Source organism: Muscardinus avellanarius (assembly GCF_963383645.1).
Source record: "Muscardinus avellanarius genome assembly, chromosome: 10".
Classification (NCBI taxonomy): domain Eukaryota; kingdom Metazoa; phylum Chordata; class Mammalia; order Rodentia; family Gliridae; genus Muscardinus; species Muscardinus avellanarius.
The window spans coordinates 80,537,864-80,563,283 of record NC_137796.1 but is presented as its reverse complement, the minus strand read 5'-3'; the positions used below and the strand labels follow the sequence as shown (position 1 = coordinate 80,563,283).

General features: G+C 54.1%; 3 protein-coding genes across 4 annotated transcripts; 2 read left to right on the top strand and 1 right to left on the bottom strand.

The window, feature by feature from the left end:
• Nucleotides 1–1,942: 1,942 nt before the first annotated feature.
• Nucleotides 1,943–6,668, top strand: POLR2J (RNA polymerase II subunit J; the record flags this gene model as incomplete). Of its 2 annotated transcripts, XM_080703418.1 has the most annotated exons (4): nt 1,943–1,995; nt 4,211–4,300; nt 5,755–5,929; nt 6,499–6,668. In XM_080703418.1, 4 exons carry the CDS (start codon nt 1,943–1,945, stop codon nt 6,532–6,534), a joined length of 354 nt encoding a protein of 117 aa, XP_080559544.1. In that variant the 3' UTR covers nt 6,535–6,668. The 2 variants fall into 2 exon arrangements, with proteins under 2 accessions (XP_080559544.1, XP_080559545.1); XM_080703419.1 differs by lacking the exon at nt 4,211–4,300.
• A 434-nt stretch (nt 6,669–7,102) lies between these two features.
• On the bottom strand, nt 7,103–14,059 carry LRWD1 (leucine rich repeats and WD repeat domain containing 1; the record flags this gene model as incomplete). Its single annotated transcript, XM_080703236.1, has 15 exons — nt 7,103–7,243; nt 7,324–7,436; nt 7,521–7,676; nt 7,833–7,915; nt 9,112–9,252; nt 9,332–9,404; nt 9,890–10,097; nt 10,363–10,472; nt 11,107–11,221; nt 11,300–11,422; nt 12,219–12,323; nt 12,553–12,693; nt 13,008–13,124; nt 13,207–13,441; nt 13,980–14,059. The coding sequence occupies 15 exons, from the start codon at nt 14,057–14,059 to the stop codon at nt 7,103–7,105; spliced, it is 1,941 nt and encodes a 646-aa protein (XP_080559362.1).
• Nucleotides 14,060–17,496: 3,437 nt separating this feature from the next.
• ALKBH4 (alkB homolog 4, lysine demethylase) lies at nt 17,497–21,879 on the top strand (the record flags this gene model as incomplete). Its single annotated transcript, XM_080702498.1, has 2 exons — nt 17,497–17,556; nt 21,292–21,879. 2 exons carry the CDS (start codon nt 17,497–17,499, stop codon nt 21,877–21,879), a joined length of 648 nt encoding a protein of 215 aa, XP_080558624.1.
• Nucleotides 21,880–25,420: the final 3,541 nt, after the last annotated feature.

The following is a 25,420-nucleotide window of genomic DNA, read 5'->3' as shown; positions in this document are numbered from 1 at the left end:
CAGGCTTCTAATCCCAGCTCTTGAGAGGCTGAGACAGGAGGATCACACAGGTTTGAAGTCAGCCTCAGTTACTTAGTGAGGCTCTCAGCAACTTAGTGAGACCCTGTTTCCAAATAAAGTATAAAATAGGTCTGGGAGGATAGCCCAGAGGTAGAAAAGGCCCTGGGTTCCACTCCCAGTAACACACACACACACAGAGACACACACACACACACACACACACACACACACACACAGACTAGGAGGAGGAGGAGGAGGAGGAGGAGGAGGAGGAGGAGAAGAAGAAGAAGAAGAAGAAGAAGAAGAAGAAGAAGAAGAAGAAGAAGAAGAAGAAGAAGAAGAAGAAGAAGAGGGATTAGCCGCCGCCGCCAGGCATGGTGGCGCAAGCTTGTAATCCCAGCATTCTGGAGGCAGAGACTGAAGGATCACAGTTCATGGATGGCCTCAGCTACTTAGTGAGGCCCTTCGCAACTCCGTGAGGCCTTGTTTCAAAGTAAAGAATAAAAAATAGGGCTGGGGTGTCCAGGGGTATGTGCCAATTGAAGTCTTTATTAGCTGGCCAGCGGAGGTACTCTCGGTCTAGAAGTCTAAGTGTAGGGGTACGCCTACCAGCCATGGGTAGAGGTTTATAAAGGGAAAACCCTCAAACAAGAGGTGGCCCCTCTGTTTTGCCAAAGCAAACAGCAATATTATATGTTACAGTGAAAACTGTTTTGGTGGTACAGTACCATTGTACCAGTGTGCCCCTGTTGGGCTCCCAAACTGTTATGTTGTGAGATGTAGCCGTGGGTTCTTGTTCTGAGCTATTTTAGAAAAAGAATAGCCCGAACTCTTTTTTTGCTGTAAACTTAAGTAATTTTATTATTACAAAGACAGAAAGAAAGGATAGGTTAATAAAGCCCTACACTCAAAGGGGGAAAGTGTAGAGGAGTAACTTGAAAATAAGTTACTGGAGTTTTGGATACAGAACAGTTTTTATAATGAATTTAACGCGTATCTTTGCTTAACCAATCATCTTTTGACCCGACTAGATCCGCCCCTTCTCCAGAGCAAGTCTTTTGATGCGGGGATTCACTATTTTAAATCCTGTCTGACCAAGTCTTCTTCCTATAGGTGTAAGCTCAAATCTTATAAGCAGGTATCTCTTGAAGGCTTGTGGTATCCTCCCACATCCTTGGGGAATTTTTAGCTTGTCTGCTACAGGTTATTTGCCTTTAAAATGCAAAGGCCCTGGGCTCCATTTTCTTGCTAATCACGCTGGTGCCAGGACCTCTTTCTAATACCAAAGCTGTTTTCAAATACTTTTTTTTTAAGCCATTTCCCAATACCGGCACATTAATACTAAAGCTATTTTCAAATACTTCTTGAAGCCATTTCCCAATACTTGCACATTACTGAAGCAAGAACTTGCGGTTAGCCTAATGTTTCAATCTAGTTACAAAACTGCAGGAAGAGAATAGGACAGAACAATAGTTACAAACTTTTGTAACTCATTGAGTTACTTTTATTTTTATACTCCTAGCCAGGAGACTTCCTTCACTCTCCTAGTCTTCCCTGCTACCAACCACAGCTGCCCACTATCCTAGCCTCCATTCTCAGATGCCAGTCCAAGGGCATATCTCAGAAAATAAATGAAGGGGCAAGGAGTACCGAGAGGTGCTCAGTTCGGGTTCCAGCTTAGCCTGGACCAGGATGTTGCGCAGAGCCAGCGCTCGGATCCCAGAACCTTGGAGGCAGAGCGCCTCGCACAGACGCATGCGCAGACCCCGCACTCGGCCTCGAGCTTGTTTGCGCCTGCGCAGAATCCTCCCGTCCTCCAGGGGGCAGGCGTGGTGCGTGCGCAGGCTGGCCCGCCGGCGTGACCCGGAAGAGGTCGCTTTATTGGTTTTGGAGCCGGCGGCGGCGGCTACCACTCGAGTGTGGACGCGGCTGCACCGCTAGGATGAACGCCCCTCCAGCCTTCGAGTCCTTCTTACTCTTTGAGGGCGAGAAGAGGTAAGTGGAGCCGGCCGGGGCGGCGAGGCGGGTAGCGGCCGAGCGGCGCTGCGAGTCGCTGTCAGCCCCCGCGGGCTCTGGGGCTTCTCCGCCCGGGGGACGCGAGATGCTGTGGCTTGAATGTCTGCTAGTCTGTCTGCCGAGAGGCACTGGCGAGTGCACCCCTTCTGCAGACGAGGAAGCTGAGGCTCAGAAAAGTTGGATAACTTGCTCCGGGCTCCCAGAAGTAGCGGGGACCCTTGTCGGGCGCCAAAGCTCTTTTCCTCTGGGACCAGGCAGCCTCCTCCACCCTCCGTGCGGCGGCCACAGTGATGGATCTGGGCGGCTTTGCCTGTGTGAAGCTCGCAGGCTCTCCCCGATGCGAGCAGGTTGGAGGCCAGGGATCAGCCAGCCTGCACTTAGCTCCTGGATCCCCTCCTTACCGATTATTCCTGTGGACAACTGACTTGATCTGTCTGAGGCTCAGTTTTCTTATATGGGAAATGTGCTCTCCCCCCACCCCCTTGGAGAAAAAAAACACACCCCTCCATCATTTTTGGAGATGGAACCCAGGTGCATTCTACCTCCGAGCTACACCCCCAACCCAATTTTTTATTCTTCATTTTGAAACAGGGTCTCACTAAGTTGCAGAGTTGCAGAGGGCCTCACTAAGTAGCTGAGGCTGTCCGCAAACCCGGATATTTCTCAGCCTCCCAAGTACTGGGATGACAAGGATGCACCACCACACCCGGCTTTATTTTGAAACAGGGTCTCGCCGAGAGTTGCAGAGGGCCTCACTAAGTAGCTGAGGGTGTCCCTGAACCACCATCTTCCTGTCTCAGCCTCCCAAATGCTGGGGGATTACAAGGGTGCGTCACCACACCCGGCTTGTTTATTCATTTTTTAATGTAACTTTCTGTCTGAGATTAAATGAGGGAATATGTGTAAAGTGCTTAGTTCAGGGCTCAGCACACTGAAGACCTCTGAAACATTAGCCCATTCATTCTTTCCCTTTTTTGGTGCTGACAACCCCATGGCCTCATGCTGCTAGGCAAGTGCTCTACCACTGAGCCACACCCCCAGCCCTATCTATTTTGTGCGCCTGTGTGTGTCTCCTTTCATTCCTTTTTTTTTTTTTTTTATGGTGGTACTGGGGATGGAACCCAGAGGTATTCTACCTCTGAGCTACCCCTCCAGTCCTATTTTATTTTTTAATCTTGAAACAGGATCTCACTGCAGTGCTGGCTGAGGGTCTAAGTTGCTGAGACTGTCCTTGAACCTGTGATCCTCCTGTCTCAGCCTCCCAAGTATTGGGATTACAGGTGGCCACCACAAAGCATGGTTCTTTCCTTTTTTTAGTGTTTTGGTACTGGAGGTTGATCCAAGGACATTTTACTTCTGAGCTATACCCCTAGTCCTTGTTTTAAGTTTTTGAAATTTTAATATTAAGGCTAGGGGGGTCTCACTAAGTTGCTGAGGCTGGCCTTGAACCTGTGGTCCTCCTGTCTCAGCTTCCCAAGAACAGGGATGATAGGCATGCATCACCATGCCCAGCTCCTTCATTCTTAAGAGCCCAGCATGTGGGGTTCTATGGTCTTGCCCTTGCCAGCCACTTCAGCCTTTCTTTAGGGCAGTCTCTCAATTGGGGACACTGGGCAGTGGTGTCTGAAAGCACTTTTGGTGGTTGTAAGGAGATTGCTACTGGCATTTAGTGGGTAGAGGACAGGGAGCTGTTAGTGCTCTACAGGGTATAAGACAGCTTCCCACAGAAAAGAAAGATCCTAAAATGTCCACGGTGTCAACGTTGAGACACTCTCCTTTAAAGGGGTCCCTTCTTTTTTTTTTTTTTTGAAACTGGGGATTGAACGCAGAGTGCCGCGCTTTGCCACTGAACTACATGACAGCCCTAAAATACTCCTATAGAAAAAAGGAGCAATCCAGAGTGGCGAGGGTTCCATTGAGTCAGGGGTTGCTGAGGTACAGACACTGTGCTGTCATGAGCCAGAGAACTTTTCTTCTGGTGGTGCTAGTGATAAAATGCAGGGCCTTGCACATGCGAGGCATGTGCTCTTCCACTGATCTACACCCCAAACCTTGGGAGGTCTTTATGGGATGAGCAGACTGAGAAAGGCTTCCAGGAGGAGGCAGGGCATGGGCCTGCTGGGCAGAGCAGGGCGTAGCTCCAGGGGCGAGGAGGGAGCGTCTGCCCTCGCCTGTTACCTCTGCCTCTTCCTAGGATCACCATAAACAAGGACACTAAGGTGCCCAATGCCTGCTTGTTCACCATCAACAAAGAAGACCACACACTTGGCAACATCATTAAATCGTAAGTTTCCTGTCACAGGCTCTCAGCGGACGTTTTTGGGGTTTTTTTCTCTTTGCAGTACTGGGGATTGAATCCCAGGGCATTTTACCTTCGAGCTACATGCCCAGCCCTGTTTTTTATTCTTTATTTTGAAATAGGGTCTAAGTTGTAGAGGGCCTAAGTAGCTGCTACAAACCTGTTGACCTCCCGTCTCTGCCTCACAAGTACTGGGATTACAAGCATATGCTGCCATGCCCAGCTCTCAGGGGCATTTAATGGCTCTTTGGAGTCAAGCACAAGACCCACAAGGCTTTCTTCAGCCTCAGAGCTTCAGGAAGTCCTTCTTGGTGCTTGTTCTGTTTTTCCACAATTCTAGTATATTTTTCCCAAAATGATGTAGACCCAGGTATGTTCACATAAGGCTCACTTCTGTATTGGTTTATTTATCCAACTAAAGTAGATGAATATGCAGCAAGCCACAGAAAAACAGGACTACCTGTTTTCATAAGTGTCAGAGGTGGTCAGGGCTTGTGTCCCCCACCCTACCTCTACTTGTGGGGGCGCGACCTCAGTAACACCTGACACTAAGCCGTACGTGGCAGAGATGAGCTTCTGTAGGACAAGGCAGTCGAGGTGGCATTCTGTGGTTGTGCAATCATCTAAGTGAACTTTAAGCTAGGTAGGGATATCACTCTTGTCCAGGAACTTGTCACTGTCCTGCAGACTGGGTTCTTCTCTCTGGTGCTGAGGTGTGGGGGGGGGGGGGAAGGCAAGGGGCTTTCCCAGGCCGGCATGTTGGAGGCCATGGGCTGCAATGTCGGACGTCCTGGTCTGTAGGCCAGGGGATGGGGTTGCCCATCCCCTGGATGACTCCTGCCCTGAGCCAAGCCAGGGGACATGCAGCAGTCCAGTGATTTTGCAGTGAGTCTAGTGTCGTCTCCCACCCCTGCCCATGCAGATCCATCATGCCATGGCATAGGGTTCAGCTCCCCTGGGTTTTATAACAAGGCCAGTATGCATAGCCAGCGGCTGCCAACCCTGCCACTCTGGGGACTAATTTCCCATCTCACTGACAGCTTGGAGCCTGGCCCTTCACTCCTGCGCCTGAGTTTCTGTGCTGATGCTCTTAAAACCAGGAATGGGTGGCTTGTTCTGGCTCACTAGACTCTGGCTGGTATTTCTGTCCTTTGTTTTTGCCAAAACAGGCAGGGCCAGGTCCAATTTCCCTGAAGTGGCTGGGAGCATTTCCCAGCCAGGGCCCTTGATCCTCTGGGACGCAGGGTGTGTCTGTTGGTGGGGGCTTGGGGTATATCATGAAAGTGTCTGTTTTACTTGAAGATTTTTGGGAAAACCACCTTGGTCACAAAGCTGGGTAAGCTACAAGCTGGGACTGTGCCTCAACGTTAAGGCTTGGCTGGGCCAAAGCTTGAAGGCTGCTAAACTCGGCCTCCCTTACACTGTTCCTGTCTCTTTAGGCAGCTGCTGAAGGACCCACAGGTGCTGTTTGCTGGCTACAAAGTCCCCCACCCTTTGGAGCACAAGATCATCATCCGTGTGCAGACCACCCCAGACTACAGCCCCCAAGAGGCCTTCACCAACGCCATCACAGACCTCATCAGTGAGCTCTCCCTGCTGGAAGAGCGCTTCCGGGTGAGAGCCCGGGGGGCCACTGCCTGGGGGTGAGGGACAGCAGAAATGATAGAGCAGGGATCCCCCACTCCTTCAGGTAATGTGGCCAAGGGCCTGCTGTGTGCTCCATGGGTGGGATCCTCACCTAGTGCCCAGGCCTCCCTGTGCATTTATGGTCCCTATGGACCCAGGGGATCTGCTGCCCTTGGGCTGCTCTGGTTTGTAGTTTGCTCAGCCCATGGTGGGGGTCACATTGTTTCCAGCGGGAGCCTCAGGGTCATGGACACTTTAGAGGGGAAAGAGCCACAGCTTGTGAGGTTTTCGCCTTCTAAGGCGGTTGCCCACCAGGCAGGGTCACTCCCCCACTCAGCCTCAGCCCCAAATGGCAGCAGCAGGTATGCAGCAGAGGATGGCAGGCCAGCTGAGGGTCCCCCTGGTTCTCTCAGTATAGGGCTGTACAGTCAGTGGCTGCACTCAGGACCACAGCACAAGTTTCCTGGTGGATCCTGGGCAGGGGGTGCTGGGGCAGCATTCCCAACACTCTTGCCTGGCCATTCCAACTAAGTGGTTGCCTTCTCCCTCCCCTGTAGGTGGCCATCAAAGACAAGCAAGAAGGGATTGAGTAGTGGGCCTGAAGGAGCTTGGCCGGTAGGCCCAGTCCCTACTTCCACTGGACCCTTCTCTCCAGGCACCATGCGCACAGCTTGGCCAGTCTACTTGGCTCCCCTGGTGAGCCCGTGACCCGACACTCATGTGTCCTGTACATAGCTTCTTTTACCTTCTTAATAAATAAAGTATGGCAGGAAAAGACCCAATGCAGCAGACTTGACTTCATAGCAGGCGGCTTGTCAGGCTTGATGGAAGCAGCAGGTCCACATTTCAGCGTGGACTGGCCCAGAGACCCCGAGTCCTCAGAGGCTGGGGTGCTGCTGGGTAGTTTTGAGTAGAAGTGAACTGAGAAAACCCATGTATATCCATGAGTCTGTTCTAGAGGCCTCAGCTGCCAGGCTCTCCTGACTTCAAGTAGGAACCTTGGTGGGGCCCATAAAACTCCAAATGGCTCTCCACTGGACAGGCTTCCGTGACAGAGACTTTAATTTAAAAAAACCAACACTATAGAAATACTTTCACCATTGGCTGCAAGCTAAGTGTGTCCCTGGTACTCTGCAGTAGAGGCAGGCACTCCTGCCTGGACTAACATCTCTTCCAGATGGCTACAATGTTGGAGTCTGTCAGAGCAGTGAGGTAGGTAAAGGCAGCGTTGGCCACCACTGTGTTCACCATGGTCTTGATCACTGGCTGGCCGAGGGCTGAGGGTTGGGGCCACTTAAGGATCTAGTGGGAGAGAGAGGGGCTGAGCTCCTGCTTCCCAGGGCAGAGGAATGAGCTGGGCAGGAGCTGCACGGGGGCGGTACCTGCGTGGGAACCTGCGGGGCTGCCGGCAGTGGAGGCGGCTGCTTCAGGATGCGCCTGACGTCATAGATCCACACGCTGCCCTCCTCGTCCCCACAGAGCACAATCCCCTTGTCTGCCAGGACAGAGTGGGCGCGTAAGGCGGGGCAGGAAGGCACAGGGCTGCAACATGGGGGGTGGGATGGGCAGGTGGGCTCACCAGGGCAGGTGCTGAGTGAGAAGTAGGCCAGCTCGGTGGGTGACCACTGCAGCTGAGCCAGGACGACGACCGCCACAGAGGACTGGCTGTCCCGGCCCTGCCATGTCTGGCTCCAGCTCCACAGGCAGATGGTGCCCTGGCCGCTCCCCTTGGAGGCTGCAGGAGAACGGACGCTTGTGCCCAATGGCCCCTCACCACTCCATCTGCTTTCCACTGGAGACACCTCAGAAGCCTTTGGCCTGTCCTTTCAGCCCAAGGACAGGCAGCCCACGTGGGTCTGAGGCCAGGCTGTCCCAAGCTGGGTTCACTTACCCACGACATCCTCATTCACAAATGCCAGCCCATCCACTCTCCGCCCAGAAGCCCCGGAGAAGACAAACTCCACCTCACATACCCTGCAGGCGACAGAAGGCGTTGCTGGCTACTCCTGCACACAGCGCTGCTCCCTCACCCGTGTGTGCTGGGGAACCTGCCCTGCCCTGGCTGGACACTGGAAGGGCAGCCAGCACCTGGATGTCCTGGGTCACAGGAAGTAGGAGCCCTGAGGCACAAGGGCAGGGTCTTCCAGGCAGGGCAGGTGTTTCAGGCTGTGTGCCAGGACCTGGGGCAGGGATCGCTTTGGCTTCAATGACGGGGGAGGGGGGGTTGTGTTGTGTTACTGAAAGTTCTAAGCCGAGAGTGTGTTCACATCTGTGTTTGCCCAGCGGTTTGGAGATGCCAGTTCAGAGCTGGAATGGCAGCTCAGCACCTAATTAGAGGATAAGCTTGAGCCAAGGCGGTGGCATGGGGAAGTAGATGTGTCTGAGGAAAGGATGTGTGGAAGGCACACATGGAGGGAGGAGGCCACCAAGGCAACTTGTGTCCAGAACGAGATAAGAGCAGTAGACCCCAAGGCCACCACCAGCACTTAGCCAGACACACCCTCTACCACAGCTCCCTCTTCCTCCCTCCACATGGCAGCTCACCACCCCAAAAGTTCTTCCTGGGCTGGTCCTTATGTTTAAATGTAGAATCCTACCCTGCTCCAGGAGCCTGGGCCCTCACTGTGGCCACTGCCAGCCTTTGCAGCAGGGTCCACAGAGGGGAGCCACAGCCTGAGGACCTGTGTGTCCCCCACTGGTCACTGCAGCAGCGTGTCTTGGCTTCCCTCTCAAAAGGGCATCCCTCCCCTATTTCCTTTTCTTTTCTTTGTAGCTGACACCACCCTTCATGGCCGTACTTGGCCACCTCTGTGTAATGCCAGTCTCCCCCACAAGGCCGTGTGCCGTGCAGTAGGCACTCCATGCTGAGCACTATGGCAGGAGCTTTCCTAGTGGTAGAGATAATCCACAAGACCCCAAAATGGCGTTTCCAGAGTCCCCTCCCTTCCTGGACACAATTTCCTTTGCCCCCTTTACAAAGACAGCACACTAAGACAGAGAAGCTCACACTGCTGAGAAGCATGACCTGGTCAGAGGGTGGTGGTGAGGCCCCTAAGAACAGTCTGGGGCTGTGCAGGACGGGTGGTGTGCCTGGGCTGCTAGGGGCATGTGTGCGGCAGCAGCATCCAGCTCCGAGGCTTGGTTTCCTAGGCATTCCCACCCGGCCTCACCTCTTCTTTTGGGGCTGGTCCAGTCGCACATCCCAGCAGCAGCAGCCACCCTCGCAGCCAGCCAACAGGTAGGTATCTGGGCAGGAAGCCACAGGGCAGAGGCGCAGGGGGATGGAGGTGGAGTCGAGCACGAGCAGCTGGCTGCCAGTAGGTGAAGGGACAATATGAGCCCTGAGACCCAGGTGTCGCTGGCCCTCCCCGGGCCTGTGCACAGCCTCACCTGGCCTGGAACTCGTAGTCCTGGTTGGGCATCCCAATGTCCCAGAGGATGATCCGCTTGTCATAGGAGGCCGCTGAGGGGAGTGGGGGGAGGCAGCCCTGAGGCCCTGCTCTCTGGGGCAGGCTGCCATCAGGACTGTGGCCCCCAGGCCAGCCCTCCTAGCAGGGAAAGGGCTGCAGCGATGAGACAGGGGCTTGCAAGCCTATGGTGCCCACTGTCCTGCCCGAGTCCAGTGTACTCAGCACCACAGCTATCTTCTGCTGCTGGGTCCACACGTGGAGGGCCAGGGGGATGTACCCACATCACCGATGGGAACAGAGTAGCTCAGGTTTCTAGGAAACTCCAAGGTCACAGAGCAGGCCGGGGATAACACTGAGGTCCAAAGCCCAGTAGACTATGAAGCTGTTACTTCCTACCAAAGCTGGAGCTGAACACAGAGGTCCAGATGGGCCCAGCGGGCCCAGGAGCTCCTACCATCCCAGGGAAGGATACGAGCCATCAGGGCAGCAGCAAGACTGGGATGTGGCAAAGCCCTGGGGCGAGTAGAAGGGGTCTTACTGAAGAGGTGGGTCTCGTGGGTGGGGCTGAAGCAGAGGGTGGCAATGGCCTTCTTGTGGGCTCGGATGACCCCCCAGCAGAAGCCGGCCTTCACGTGCAGCAGCCGGACTAGGCCCCTCAGGCCCGCAGCCGCCAGCACACTCCAGCGCTTCTTGTGGCCTGCCTGCGTGACCACTGTCAGGGCTGTCCAGGCCACGGAGAAGAACTCCTGGTGGGGATGGATGAACGGGGCAAGCGGTCACCGGAGCAGAGCTATAGGTGTGAATGTGCCCGCAGGACTGGGCCTGGGAAGTGAGGCCCAGCATGAGAAAAGTCCATGAGAGCACAAGCCTAGCAGGCCTGAGGCCCTGAGTTCCACACCCAGCACCACCAAAGAAAAGTCATGGGAAATGGGTGGCTCGGCCTGGACCTCCAACCCCAGTGCTTCCTGCTCAGGCGCCAGCAGTCTGCAGGAACAGAATCCTGGCACTCACCTCTCCAGGCGCCTTATACTTATGGAGTACAATGCCCGTCTGGCAGTCTATCACGCAAACAGCCTCCCCGCCACACGTGGCCACAGTCTGGGATGTGGACCCCGAATGCCCTGTTTTGAGGGGTCAGCTGAATGAAAACCTCTTTGTTAAAGTTCCTCCCTGAAGCTCCCTCCTCCCCGCCTCAATGGCCTTTTTTTTTTGGTGGTGGTATGGGGATGGAACCCAGGGGCATTGTATCTCTGAGCTACACCCCCGGCCCTATTTTTCACTCTTTAATTTGAAACAAGGTCTCACTAAATTGCAGAGAACCTAAATAGCTGAGGCTGGGCACAAAATGCCAATCCTGTCTCAGCCTCCCAAGTACTGGGATTATAAGTGTGTGCCACCATGCCCAGCTGAAACTTATAGTAGTACTGGAGATTGAACCCAGGGCCTCCTGCATGCTAGGCAAGTACTCTAACACTTAGCTACATTCCCCACCTTTTTTATTTATTTTAAAGTAGGGTCTCACTAAATTCTCCAGTCTTCTCACTAAGTTCTCCAGTCTGGCCTCAAACTTGTGATCCTCCTGTCTCAGCTTCCCAAGTACTGGGATTACTAGCGTGCGCCACCACACCCAGCTAGGCTCTGCCTCTTGACACTTTTTAAGCTCTCTCCATTCCCCCTCCACCCAAAGCCACTCCCATGCTTCTTTTGAGAACACTCATGTGCTGACCTCCAGCCCCCCACCTGCCCAGGACGCACCCTCCTCCCAGGCTGGCTCAAAGGCGCAGGCCCAGAGCTGCGTCTTCAGGTCCTGGGGGCTGTTGTTCCTGCTGTGGCACTGCAGGAAGTGCAGCGGCTCCAGCTGCAGGGCGGGCTGTGGGGACACAGGGAGTCATGACTGTCCCAGCTCCTGCTCTCCCGATTCATTCTCCCTGCCACCTGGCTAGCTTACCTGGCTGCCATCAGGCCCCCGGGGCCTGCCCTCCATCTGGGCCGACTGGGAGGTAGACACACGCTTGACGGGAGAGAGGTTGAGTGGAGCATCATCTCGCCGTTTCAAGGCCATCAGCCTGGCCTGTGGAGGGGGCCTTGTGACCACGGGCCCCTATGTCCAGGGCTTCCTTCCTCCTGAACACAGGCGGACCGCACCCTCCCATGGGTGTAGGAGGCAAGGGCTGCTCCAGGGCCATGGAGGGAGCTTGCTCAGTGTTCATCGTTTAGATTTTGATTTTTTTTTTTTTCTGCAGTACTGGGGATGGAACCCAGGGGCATTGTACCTCCGAGATACACCCCCAACCCTATTTAAAAAAAAAATTTTTTTTTTGAAACAGGGTCTCACTGAGTTGCAAAGGGCCTCGCTAAGTAGCTGAGGCTGTCCATAAACCGTGATCCTCTGGTCTCTACCTCCCAAATGCTGGGATTACAAGCCCGGCCTCCTTTGGATCTTAAATGCCCCCACACGCCCGTATGGTAAAGGCCTGGTGACCAGCCTGGGGTGCTACTGGAGGTGGAGAAGGAAGCGAGGTATTGGCAGTGTGCCCTTGAAAGGGATTTGGGGCTCCCTTGGTCCCTTCCTCTCTCTGCTTCCTGGCCCATGAGGTGAACAGACCTCCTCCATTACACACACCACAGGCCCAAAGTGATGGGGTCAAGCGACCATGGACTGAAACTATGAGACAAAAAGTAAAGCTTTCCTCATTGTAAGTTGATTGCCTCGGGCACTGTGTCACAGTGAGAGCTGACTAGCATACTTGGGCTCTCTCCTGGGCTTGTGCTGAACATCCCCTGCTTTCCAGCAGCTTCCCCAGGAAGGAAAGATGAAGCCAAGGCAGGTACTCAGAGCTCTGGGAGCCACAGGGCACCACACTCACCCTGGGCTTGTAGGCAGCGGCAGCTTCTGGAGGCTTCTCTGGAATGTCGGCCTCATGCGCCTGGGTCCCACCAGAGGCTACCAGCTCCTCAGAGATCATCCTCACCTGGGTGGGGCCAAAACTTCAGTAAGCTGGGCACAGTCCTGCTCTCATCAGAGGAGCTTGTGTCTCTCAAGTTAAGAAAGGGCCTCTCCACCCAACAGGGCTGCCTTCCCTGATGCACCGCACTGCCCCCACCCTCTCACAGCCAGAGACACTCTTAAAACAGCTGAGAACCAAGGAAGCCAGCAAAGAGCTGGGAGACCGACTCCCAGAACGGTGGGTAGAGACATACTCGCCACTGGGTGAACTCCCTGAGGGACTCGGGTCCATAGCGCACATCCTTGACTGCAGACCTCACGAAGTCGGCCTGGGCTTTCTCAGCTTCCTCTTCAGGACCTAGTGTAGCCATGAACTTCTCCCAGTGAGCTGTGACCTGGTGAGACAGGGACCAGATCCAGGTCCAGCCCAGCTCTCCAGACCCTATCTGATCCCTCTACCCTGGCCCCTCAGCCACAGGTGTCTTAACTCTACCACCTGCTGGCAGCTCCCTGAACCGCAGCCTCTTATCTGAGGTTGGCACAAACCTAAGCAACAGAAGCATCAGAAGCCGCTCAGTGTCAAGCTGCTCTGCAGCGTCTCAGCCTCCAAGGACAGAGGTGGCACCATGGCCGAAGAACCCGTCACTTTCTCTTTAACACCCCCTCTATTCCTTCCAAGCAAACACCAATAAATTCCCCTCACCCTTACCCTGTCGGTCAGCTCCCGGTTCAGGTGCTCCACCTGAGTGCGGGTTGAGGATGCATCTTTGCCGTTGACCTTACGTAGCTTGGGCAGGAGAAAGGAGACTTTCAGGCTGTCATTGACCTGAGGGATGAAGAAAGAGGGGAGCCTGAGACACAGAGTCCTGATGATCCCAGATATGGGGCTGATGGGGGAACCCACTTACTGTCAGGAAGAGGTTGCCCTCCAGGATGAGCTCCTCCAGCTGTGAGAACTGGCCCAAAGCAGTGACGTCCCCCAACTGGTTGTTGGCACAGTGGAGGACACGCAGGTGGGACAGGCCTAGGTTGGCTGGCAGCGTCTCCAGCTGGTTGTTGGAGAGGTCGAGCTCCTGAAGCTGCTTCAGGCGGCTCAGGAGCTTCGGGTCCAGGTGCTCAGCGTGCAGCTTCAGTCCTGACAGGCTGGGTGGGGACAGAGCAGGAAGGCTCAGGGGGCAGGCAGGCCCTCCACCCCACACCAATCTGCCCAGGCTAACAGAAGCATTTTCACCTGATATTTCTTGTGCATGCACTCCTTTTTTTTCTTTCTTTTTTTTTTTTTTTTTTTAAGAAAATCTTAAGACTTTTGAATCCGGGGCTGTCTGCACACTCAGAATGCTTCCTGATCCCCTGGGGGCTCGTCTGCACTTTCTTCTAGAAAGTTGAGCAGGTGGCTCAATATCTTCTGCCCTCTGGTAGGGGTTAAGCTACTCAGAACCCACCGGCACAAAGGTAGGGGAACCAAGGTCCCCGCACGAGGGTAGGGCGGCAAAGGTCCCACGCTTTATCTCAAGAGGTCTGGTTCGAGACTCCGCCCAAGAGCGAAAGAGCCAGAAAGGGACAGGCAAGGGGTGGGTAGGGGGTCCAAGGCTTTCTTCCCGTCTGCCAGGCGACCGGGCCGGTGCAGGGGGGACCTGGGGCCCCGTGCCCGCCGACCCAGCTTCACCCCTGCCCGGCTTACTCCAGTCTCCGGATCCTCCCCAGCCGGTCGGTCTTGGGTCGCCCGCGCTGCAAGAGTAGCCGCGCAGTGAGGGGTCCCATGGCGAGGAGGCGCCACTCGCGCGGGCCGGATCCGCGTCCGCTACTCCGACCGAGCCCACCTGCAGTCGTTTGCTGGCACCCGCGGGTGCGGAGCCCAGGAGGTGGCGCCACGCAAGCGCAGTAGCGGCAGCGACCGGAAGGAAGCGAAGCCGAGGCCACACCTCCGGCGCGGACTACAACTCCCAGAGGCCCCCGCGCCGCGCCTGCGCGCCGGCCGCCTGGACGGCGCCATGGCGGCCACCCAGGCACCCCAGGTCCTACAGGAGTGCGGCTGCAAGGGTATCCGGACCTGCCTGATCTGCGAGGGGCGGCGGCACGGTGACCTGCCCTGGCAGCTCTCCCCTCAGGTGAGGGCTGGGAAGAGGTCCACGCCTACAAACTCGTTCTTTATAGGGGGCAACTGAGGCTCAGGTTGGTCCTGAGACCTTGTCAAGGGGCTCTTGCTGGAGGATCGCTGCACGGTGGAAAGACGAGGGTTTGAGGAATGCTCTTGGGAGTGAGGAAGTAAGTAGTTGGGGCGTGGGCGGGCCCGACCGCAGCCCACCTCTGTGACTTTGGGGGGAATAGGTCAGCAAACCTGGACTTAGCCTCTTCGGGCTTCACGAGCATGAATTGAAGAGTGGAGGGCGCTGAGCAGGATACCAGGGGTGCCCGAAGGCCTGGCAGGGAAATCGGCAAGGAGCGTTATTCGCAGTAATCAAAAGGTGGAAGCAACTCAAGTATCCATCAACAGAGGAACAGATAACAAAATATGGGACATCCATACAATCCATCTCTCTCTCTCTCTCTCTCTCTCTCTCTCTCTCTCTCTCTGTGTGTGTGTGGGGGGGGTACTGAAGATGGAACCCAGGGGCATTTCTACCTCCAGACCTATTTTATATTTCATTTGGAAACAGGGTTTCCCTAAGTTGCTGAAAGCCTCACTAAATAGTGGAGGCTGGCTTCGAACCTGTGCGATCCTCCTATACCAGCCTCCCAAGTACTGGAATTACAAGTGTGCACTACCATGTCCGGCAAAGGATGGAAATTCTGATACATGCTATAGTATAGCTATAAGGATGCAAAAAGACAAAGACTATATGATTCCTCTTATATGAGATACCTAATGTAGTCAAAATCAGAAAGGAAGTAGAATGGTGGTTGCCCGGTGCTAGGGAGGGACAATGGTGAGTTAGTGTTCTGCTATTGTAGTTTGTGGTAGTGGGGATTCAATGCAGGGACATTTTACCTCTAAGCTACACCCCCTAGCCTATTTTATTTTTTATTTTGAAGCAGGATCTTCCTAAGTTGCTGAGGTTCTCACTAAATTGTTGTGGCTGGGCTCAAATCTTTGATCCTCCTGTCTCATCCTCCCAAGTACTGGGATTACAGGTGTGCCCCACAACACCTGGCAGGAGTTAGTGTTTTAACTTTTTTTTTTTTTGCAGGTCTGGGGAATGGAACCCAGGGGCATTCGACCTCCAAGCTACACCACCTGCCCTATTTTTTATTCTTTATTTTGAGACAGGGTCTCACTAAGTTGCGGCGGGCCTAAGTAGCTGAGGCTGTCCGTGAACTGCGATCCTCCGGTCTCAGCCTCCCGAATGCTGGGATTAAAAGCGTGCGCCACCACGCCCAGCTAGGAGTTAGTGTTTAATGTAATCATGGTTTTGGTTTTGCAAAATGAGGAGAATTCTGGAGATGGGTGGTGGTGATGATTGTAGAACAATGTGAATGTACTTAATGTCACTATCCTGGACACTTAAAAATGGTTAAGATGAGCCTAAAAATGGCTTTAAGGTGAACCACTTAAAAATGGTTAAGAAGAGTGTTGTATGCAGGTTTACAGAGAGTCCAAGGGAATGTGCCGATTGAAGCCTTTATTAGCTGGCCAGAGGCATCTTCAGTCTAGAAATCTGACTGGAGGGGGCACTAACTCTGGGGGGGGGGTCATAAGGGAGAAAATCACAAGGGGGTAATCCATCTATTATGCTAAAAGAGCAAGCAGGTTTACCGAAGCAGAAACTTGTGGTTAGCTTATCCACTACACAGGGCCATCCTGTATGGTCAAGCACTAGGCATGCTACTTAGGGTTCGAGGTCAGGTGCTAGGTGATGCCTGGGTTCCACCCAAGGACAGATTTTTGGGACAAAGCTTTTGTTAACCACAAGTCACAAGAATTTTAGGTGGGGAGATAGGCCATTATGATTTTAAAAGTATGGGCCTATTGAGTACTGTTGCCTAAGAAAGAACAGAACTTGCAGGGTATAGATAATAAAGTTTCTAAATTTTAAAACTATGTTTTTTCTCCTTTCCATTGTGCCTCTTTTTTACTTTTGCCATTACAGGAGGCTGAGACAGTAGGATCGCAGTTCACAGACAGCCTCAGGTACTTAGTGAGGCCCTCTGCAACTCAGTGAGACCTGTTTCAAAATAAAGAATAAGCCAGGAGAGGTGGTGCATGCTTGTAATCCCTGCGCTTGGGAGGCGGAGACAGGAAGATCCCTTGGGAGGCAGAGACAGGAAGATCCCTTGGGAGGCAGAGACAGGAAGATCGCGCAGGTTCGAAGCCAGCCTCTCTGGCTTAAGAGACCTTGTTTCCAAATAAAAATATAAAAAATAGGTGTCTGGGAGTGTAGCCCGGAGGTAGAAGGGTTTCTAGGAACCCCAGTACCACCAAACAAACAAACAAATAATAACATAATAAAGAATAAAATATAGAGTTGGCGGTGTAGCTCGGAAGTAGAATGCCCCTGGGTTCCATCCCCAGTACTGCAAAGAAAAAAGAAAGAGAATGGCAGGCCAGACCGGCCCTCCTGTGTGTGGGGGTGGGGGTGGGGGGTACTGGGAATTGAACCCAGGGGTGTTCTACTTCTGAGCTACACTCCCAGCCCTATTTTTTTTTTTTTTTTTTTTTGGTGGTACTGGGGATTGATCCCAGAGGCATTCTACCTCTGAGCTGCACCTCCAGCCTTTTTTGAATTTTTTGTTTGTTTGTTTTTGTTTTTTTTGGTGGTACTGGAGTTCCTGGAAACCCTTCTACCTCCGGGCTATACTCTCAGACCTATTTTTATATTTTTATTTGGAAACAGGGTCTCTTAAGCCAGTGAGGCTGGCTTCAAACCTGCGCGATCCTCCTGTCTCCGCCTCCCAAGTGAGGGGATTACAAGCCTGCACCTGTTTTGAATTTTTTGTTTGGAAACAGGGTCTCAGTAAGTGGCTGAGGGTCCTGCTATGTTGCTGAGGCTGTCCTTGAACTTGTAATCCTCCTGTCAATCTCCCAAGTACTGAGATTATAGGTGTGTGCCTCTCTTTTCCAGAAAACACACCGTTTCCTTTACTGCTCAGACTCTGGCTGGGCTGTAGGGGCCGAGGACTCTGATTTCGAGGGCTGGGCCTTCCCATTTCCGGGGGTGATGCTGATAGCGGACTTTGTGACCCGGGAGGAAGAGGCCGAGATGGTACGCCTGATGGACTGCGACCCCTGGAAGCTTTCTCAGTCTGGGCGGAGGAAGCAGGTAGGGCATCCGGGGCTGGGCTGAGGGGAGGGAGCCTGGGGGCCTTTGGCTCACCTCCTCTGAACATGCCCACACACCCCTGGGTGGGGAGTGGGTGGCCAGGGCTGAGGGCTGTCGTCCAGTGTGCTGAGCGTGCACAACCTCCCTACAAGGTGCAAGCCGCTGTCCACAGCTGGCTGGGGCTGGGGACATCACGGCAAGTCCTAGACAGGAATGCTCACCTTCAGTGGCTGCTGGAGGCTGCCAGGCGCCGCCCCTTCCCATCACATCCCTCATCCTCTTGCGTGCTTCTGCCAGTCCTGACAGGTCCTCGGCAGGTACCGCAGTGCCCCTCCTCCTCCCTGCCCGCCCACTCGCTCTCGCCCGCCTCTGCATGAGGCCAGTCCAGACGTCACTTCACTTAACCGTGCCCTCAGCCTCTGCCTCTTGCGCCATCATTTTTTGTCACAGCCCTGGTGACATTCAGCCCACTGGAGGGAGCACCCCTGCCTGGGGTTCTCCCTGAGCTGGGCCCGCCTTCTCCGGCCCCCTGGATGCCCCAGCCGCCCACTCTCTGCTCCCGCGGCCTCTGTTCTGTCGAGAGCCATCTTGGGCCTGCACGCTGACATTGACATCTTGGGCTGGCTCAGGCTGAGTACATGATACTGGCTGGGTGCGATTTGTCCACAAGTGGACAGATTCCAATGGTCCTGATGGAAACGATAATAGTGTGGTCTTTAATGTCTTCCTCTTCCAGTAATGTTTACCCCTTCCTTCCTCTAAGTTTGTCTGTGATTGCCTCTCCCTAAACCTGGCCTGTAACCCCAAGCTCGAGACTGCCTTGCCTTTTTTTTTTTTCCAGTACTAGGGATGGATGGAACCCAGGAGCATTCTACCGCTGAGCTACACCCCCAGAGCTATTTTTTATTCTTTATTTTGAAAAAGGGTCTCACTAAGTTGCAGAGGGCCTCCTAAGTAGCTGAGGCTGGCCGTGAACTATGGTCCTCCTGTCTCAGCCTCCCAAGGTTGGGATTACAGGTGTGCGCCACCACGCCCTGCAACTGCCTTTCCTTTTAATTAACCAACTTTAGAAATGCTGTGTTTAGACCCGGGCGTGGTGGCGCACGCTTGTAATCTCAGCCTTTGGGAGGCTGAGACAGGAAGATCATAGTTCGAAGACAGCCTCAGCTCCTACTTAGGGAGGCCCTTTGCAACTCAGTGAGACCCTGTTTCAAAATAAAGGATAAAAAATAGGGCTGGGAGCTGGGCGTGGTGGCACTTGGGAGGCGAAGACAGGAGGATCGCGCAAGTTCAAAGCTAGCCGCGCTGGCTTAAGAGACCCTGTTTCCAAATGAAAACAAAAATAGGTCTGGGAGTGTAGCCTGGAGGTAGAAGGGCTTCCAGAAACCCCAGTACCACCAAAAAGAAAAAAGAAAAAAAAAATAGGGCTGGGGGTGTAGCTCAGAGGTAGAATGCCCCTGGGTTCCATCCCCAGTACAGCAAAAAGAAAGAAAGAAAGAAAGAAAGAAAGAAAGAAAGAAAGAAAGAAAGAAAGAAAGAAAGAAAGAAAGAAAGAGAAAATCTGCTTTGTTTACACCTTCTATAAAAAGTCAAGTGCTAACTGTAGGATTAGTTGAATCGCCTTACTCCTCTCCCACCCCAATTATTAAATTTTCTCTGTATTATCATATTTGACACCTCTACAATCATTTTCATGCAAGAGACTTCTTTTCAGTCGCCACCTGGAGCAGCAACTTTCCACAGCAGGACCACAGAGCAAGTAGTGTCCACCATAGGTCTTTGCAGACAGCATGCCCACAGGATGCGCTGCCTCCCCTGCCCTGCACTTGGTCTGCCCCCGACCCTGCTCTGGCCTGCCCTCCTCCTGCCAGATCAGCCCAGCCTCCCTGGCTCTTTTCCACCAGTGCTGCAGTCAGCACAGTTCCCTTCTCCAGAGTGGCTGATCCCACCGTCTTTAATCTCCATCGTCCCGTTTCCTCTTTATCCACCAGAAAACTGCTTCCGAAGCGGACCTCTCTGAGCTCAACCTGGAGCCAGGCTTCCGGCTTCCTCTGCCTGCAGAGCCGGTCTCCTTCCTCTCTGGGACACATTCTTCGTCCACTTCCAGGTCACTGCAGTCCTTGAGTTTCCTTCCCACTCGCAGGCCCCTCGCTCCCCTCCCTGACCTCCCTCCTGGGCCGCTTTGATCTCAAGACTCAGGTCACCAGTGATGTCAGCCAGTCACGGCCCTGATCGCCCTCTGCTCTGCCCTGCAGCCCAGGCCTGGCAGACCCCGGGCTGCGCCCTTCCCTGCACCGGTGTCCCCAGGGTCCTCATCTCTGTACATTCCGCCTTCTGCCTGCTCAGGCCACATGCCAGGGGTCTTTCTGGTGTTCCCCTGTGGCTCGTGCTTTGCTTACTATTTCCCGTCAGCTCTCCTTTCAGAACACATCTAGACTCTGAGTAACTTCAGCCTGCCAGCACCTCCACCTGGCCATCGGGTCTCGCTGGCATCGTGCAGGATGCAGGAGCTTCCTGCGGCAGCCCTGGCTCCCGTCCCGTCAGTTTTCAGTGTGACCTAAGTGTGATCCTGTTACTTCTCAGTCCCACGCACTCCAGCGCCTCCCCTTGCAACAGACACAACCTCCTTCCCATGACCTGGAAGGTCTTGCACACCACGGCCCCCAGCTCCCCCTTCCTCTGCTGCACCTCGGTGTGGGCCTTCTAGCATGTAATCCCAGCATTTGGGAGGCTGAGACAGGAGGATCGCAGGTTTGTGGCCAGCCTCAACAACGTAGTGAGGCCCTCTGCAACTTAGTGAGACCCTGTTTCAAAATAAAATATATAGGGACTTGGGGTGTAGCTCAAAGCTAGAATACCCTTGGGTTCCACCCCCCCAAAAAAAAAGTCACGGCCCTTTGCGCCTGCTTTCTTTCGCTAACACACTGGCGGCGTGTGTGAGTTAATCCTTCCATGACTGAAGGGTAGTCCTCCGTTGTGTGAATAATATTCCATTACTTATTTCATCTGTCAGTGGACATTTGGGTGGTTTCTGCCTTTTGTCTACTGTGAATAACGCAGCCGTTTTTGTGTGGATGTGTTCTTTTGTTTGTGGGGCTTATGCTGAAGAGTGGAACTGTTGCTAACTCTTCCCTAGTGGTTTTGGGCCTCGGTTGGCCCTGGTGTCGCCAGCTTGATAATGCCGCATTGGACTGGCCTTTCCTCACGCCTTTCACTCTTTTTTGTTGTTTTTGGTGCTGGGGGTTGAATCCAGGGGCATTCTACCTCTGAGCCCCAACCCCGGCCCTATTGTATTCTTTGTTTTTAAACAGGGTCTCACTAACTTGCAGAGGGCCTAAGTAGGTGAGGCTGGCTGCAAAACCATGATCCTCCTGTCTCAGCCTCCCAAGTACTGGGATTACAAGTGTGCGCCACCACGCCTGGCCACCCTTCACTCTTCCCCCCTGCACGCAGGCCTTGGGCCTCTAGCTCTTCCCACTGGGGTACTAGACTGGGACCCCCATGCCCTACCTCTTTGCCTGCTTCGACTTTTCCTTAGCATCTGCCGGTGCCGCCTGCCCTTGGTTCCTGTCTTCTGGGCATCTGCCGCCTCCTGAGCTCCTGGGATGTCCCATCTGTGAGTCAGGGACTTTGCTTGTCTCGGTCACCTGATTGAATCCTTCAGACCTCACCTGTGAGAGAGCCTTCTGTAAACTCAGGACACTTCCTCACTGCCTTTCTGTCCTTACCCTTCAGGACTATGGACCCAAAGTCAACTTTCGGAAGCAGAAGCTGAAGATGGCGGGCTTCCAAGGCCTCCCCAGCTTCAGCCGGGAGGTGGTGCGGAGGATGGGACTCTACCCCGGGCTGGAGAGCTTCCAGCCTGTCGAGCAGTGTAACCTGGACTACAGCCCCGAGCGGGGCTCAGCCATCGACCCCCACCTGGACGACTCCTGGCTGTGGGGGGAGCGGCTGGTGAGCCTGAACCTCCTGTCCCCCACCGTGATGTCCATGTGCCAGGAGGCGCCGGGCAGCCTGCTGCTCTGCTTGGCTCCTTCAGCTGACCCCGAGGCCTTTAGGGACAGCGTGATCGCTCCCAGCAGGTCTGTCCTGTGCCAGGAGGTGGAGGTGGCCATCCCTGTACCCCGCCGCTCCCTGCTGGTGCTCACAGGGGCCGCGCGACACCAATGGACACATGCCATCCACCGCAGGCACATCGAGGCCCGCCGCATCTGCGCCACCTTCAGAGAGCTGTCGGCAGAGTTCCGTCCCGGGGGCAGGCAGCAGGAACTTGGGAAGGAACTACTGCAGATTGCGCTCTCCTTTCAAGGAAGACCTGTGTGAGCTGCCTACCTGGGGATGGGAGCTGCCACTGGACCTGGCTAGAGGGGTCGGTGCCGGCCCTGGCTGCCGGCCTCTGGGACAGAAGTGGTGGCCCAGTGCCAGGTTGCTTTCCCTGCCCATTAGGTGTTTTTTTTTCCCCTCTGTAGTACTGGGGATTGAACCCAAGGGTATTTTACCTCTGAACTATACCCAGCCCTATTTTATTTTTTATTTTGAAACAGGGTCTCTCTAGATTGATGAGAATCTTACTACTTGCTGAGGCAGCCCTTCCGTCTGTGATCCTCCTGTCTCAGCCTCCCATTGTATGAAAATTACAATTGTGAGCCCCAGGCCTGCTCCCATTAGGTTTTAAGAGAAGCATCTGGCCCCTGATGCCATAGGCAGGATGCACCCTGCCCAGCTGCTGTGTGTGTGTGTGTGTGTGTGTGTGTGTGTGTAGTGTTGGGGATGGAACTCAGGACCTCTCACATGTCAGGCAAGCACTCTTACCACTGAGCTCTACCCCAGCTCTTTTATTTTATTATATTTTACTTTGAAACAGGGTTTTGCTAAATTGTCCGGGCTGGCCTCTAAATTGTAATGCCTCCTGAATAAGGGAAACTAACTTGAATAGGACTGCACCTCAGATCACTCCCCTTTCACCTGCACTGTGGCCACTGTTTGGGTTAATTTGCCACAGCCTGGAGGGAGTGGATTTGAGCTTTCAAAATGGTACCATGTGCAATGGTACCATTTTCTCTTTATCCATCTCTCTGAATGTTGTTTCCAGACATCCTGCCATCCAGCCCTCCAGTGGGACTGGAGAGCGGGATTGGTGGTAGATTTGAGGTTCATACTCCAGAGGTGGTGGCAGCTTCTGGGTCAGCCTCCGTCTGGGTCGTGCTTGACCCCTTGGGACAAGGGGTCTGTGATGGGCAGGGACAGCTGAAACCTGTTCCTCCGCCTCCCTACAATGCTGTTAAGAGGAGGAAAAAGGGCTCTTCTTTCCCAGGCTGCCTCGAGGTCGTTCCCTGGTGGCTCACATGCAGTGTGGTGCTCACGTGGACGGGGCAGGTGGCCCAGTCCCTGAGGCTGAGCGGGTGGCACCTGGGCCAGCGTGGCAGCCCTCTCTCCTGCAACCTAGGAGACGAAATACTCTTGGCTCACTGCCCTGCATGGAAGCCACCTTGGAAGAACAGGGCCACATCGCCTCCCCAGGGAAGAGTCACAACTGGCACGACTCTTATAGTCACTGAGAGCTGCTGAGTGCTGTCTGCGAAGTGGCACCTGGCTGCTGAGCCGCTGCCAGACCTGGAGAGCTCCAGCCTCATCCAAGCAGCAAAGGGGCCTGGGAGAGTCGGCCCTTACCGCCTGGCCTCAGGGTAGCCCCACCTACTGGGCAGAGCCCAGATGTGTGGGGCTGGTGACAGAGGGCACTGCTTGTTTGGGAAACTGCACCCAGACACCTCTGGGAAGAGGCACCGAGGCTGGGGCCCAGGCAGCATGGAAGCTTACACTCCCATTTGCCCAGTTCTGGCCAGCGTTGGCCCACCCAGCAGAACATGCTTTAGGAAGCTTCCTGTTTTGTGATAGCCGAGTTGGCAATCCCCATAGTTGAGTCTGTCCCCAAAGCTACTAAATAAAAACCTGCTCTCTCCCAAGCCCACACCTTACCAAGACAGCCTCCTGTTACCTGGGGCTGGGCTGGAGAGCCCAGGCTGGAGGCAGCACCCGGCCTGGCTCCTGGGCACCACTGCCTAAGTGTTTCTGAAGGGCCACCCCAGCGGCTGCCTGTGTACTCCTGTACCTATTCCTTATGGACCAGACACTCGCCGTGCAGACTAGCTTATCCAAATGCTCTTGCGGTTAGCCTCAGGGGAGAAGGCAACACCTGTGGGGATCTACTGCTACTCACCCAGAAGTGTCCTCTGTTAGCGGCCTCCTGCGCAGAGTAGGAGCAGTCCAGTCAGCATCCTGGGCCTGCTGCTTGGGAAAGGCCTTTAGGAGGCCTGGTGCGGTGCGCCTGTCTGTAGTAGTGCGGTAGGCCCAAGTGGTCCTGCCTCAGGAACAGGAGGGCTGAGCTCATACTAGAAGCCTTTTTGGTGTTCTCCTGCCTCAAATTGTGTTGAGCCTGCCTCTGCTGCGTCCCACACAAGCTGAAAGAGGCGTGTTCTGCGTGGGCCTCGCAAGTGGTCTCTGGGCTGAGCACGGTCCCAGCCTTGCCTCGGTGGGTCCCAGGCTCTGTGGATGCATCCTCAGCCTTCCAGAGGTACCTGAGACGGACACAGCTCAGTGGCAGAGTGCTTCCCTAACATACCAGGCCCTGCATTCCATCCCCAGCAAACCCCTACCACCACCACACACACACACACACACACACACACACACACACACACACACACAGCTGCTGAGCCAGGTGAAAAGTCTTGGGTCTGTCGAGCTGTTGGGAGTTCCTACAGAAGTGGTCCACAGAGCCAGCAGGACTTGCCATACTCCTTGCTCTATATCCTGAGCCCTTTTTTAAGTGTCTCTCTCTCTCTCTCTCCCTCTCTCTCTCTCTCCTCTTTGTGGTATTGGGGATGGAACCCAGGGGTATTCTACCTCTGATTGACACCCTGCAGCCCTATTTTTTATTCCTTATTTTGAAACAGGGTCTCACTGAGTTGCAAGGGCATAAGTAGCTGAGGCTGTGAACCATGATCCTCCTGTCTTGGCCTCTCAAATCCTGGGATTACAAGCATGTGCCACCACGCCCAGCTCCCTTTCTTTCTTTCTCTCTCTCTCTCTCTCTCTCTCTCTCTCTCTCTCTCTTTTGTTGCAGTACTGGGATGGAACCCAGGGGCTTTCTACGCCCTGGGCTACACTCCCAGACCTATTTTATATTTTATTTGGAAACATGGTTTCACTAAATTGCTGAGAGCCTCATTAAGTAGCTGAGGCTGGCTTAGAACCCACACAATCCTCCTGTCTTAGCCTTCCAAGTGCTGAGATTACAAGTGTGCACCACCACACCTGGCTCCTTTTCTCTATTTATTTTTATTTTTGTGGGTCTGGGGATGGAACCCAGGGGCATTCGACCTCCGAGCAACAACCCCTGCCCTATTTTTTATTCTTTATTTTGAAACGGTCTCACTGAGTTGCGGAGGGCCAAGTAGCTGAGGCTGTCTGCAAACCACAATCCTCTGGTCTCGGCCTCCCAAATGCTGGGATTACAAGCGTGCGCCACCACGCCCAGCTCCTTTTCTCTATTTTTAAACAGGGTCTTGCTTAGTTGCTGAGGCTGGCCTCAAACCTGCAACCTACCTGTCTCAGCCCCCCAAGTACTGGGATTACCTGGGTGCACTTTTTCTTTGGCAGAACTGGGGATTGAACCTGGGGCTGGGGCATTCTGAGCTATACCCCCAGTCCTATTTTTTATTCTTTATTTTGAAACACGGTCTCACTGAGTTGCAAAGGGCCTCACTAAGTAGCTGAGGCTGTCTGCAAACTGCGATCCTCCAGTTTCAGCCTTCCTAAACGCTGGGATTGCAAGCCTGCGCCACCACTTTGGTTTTTTTTTTTT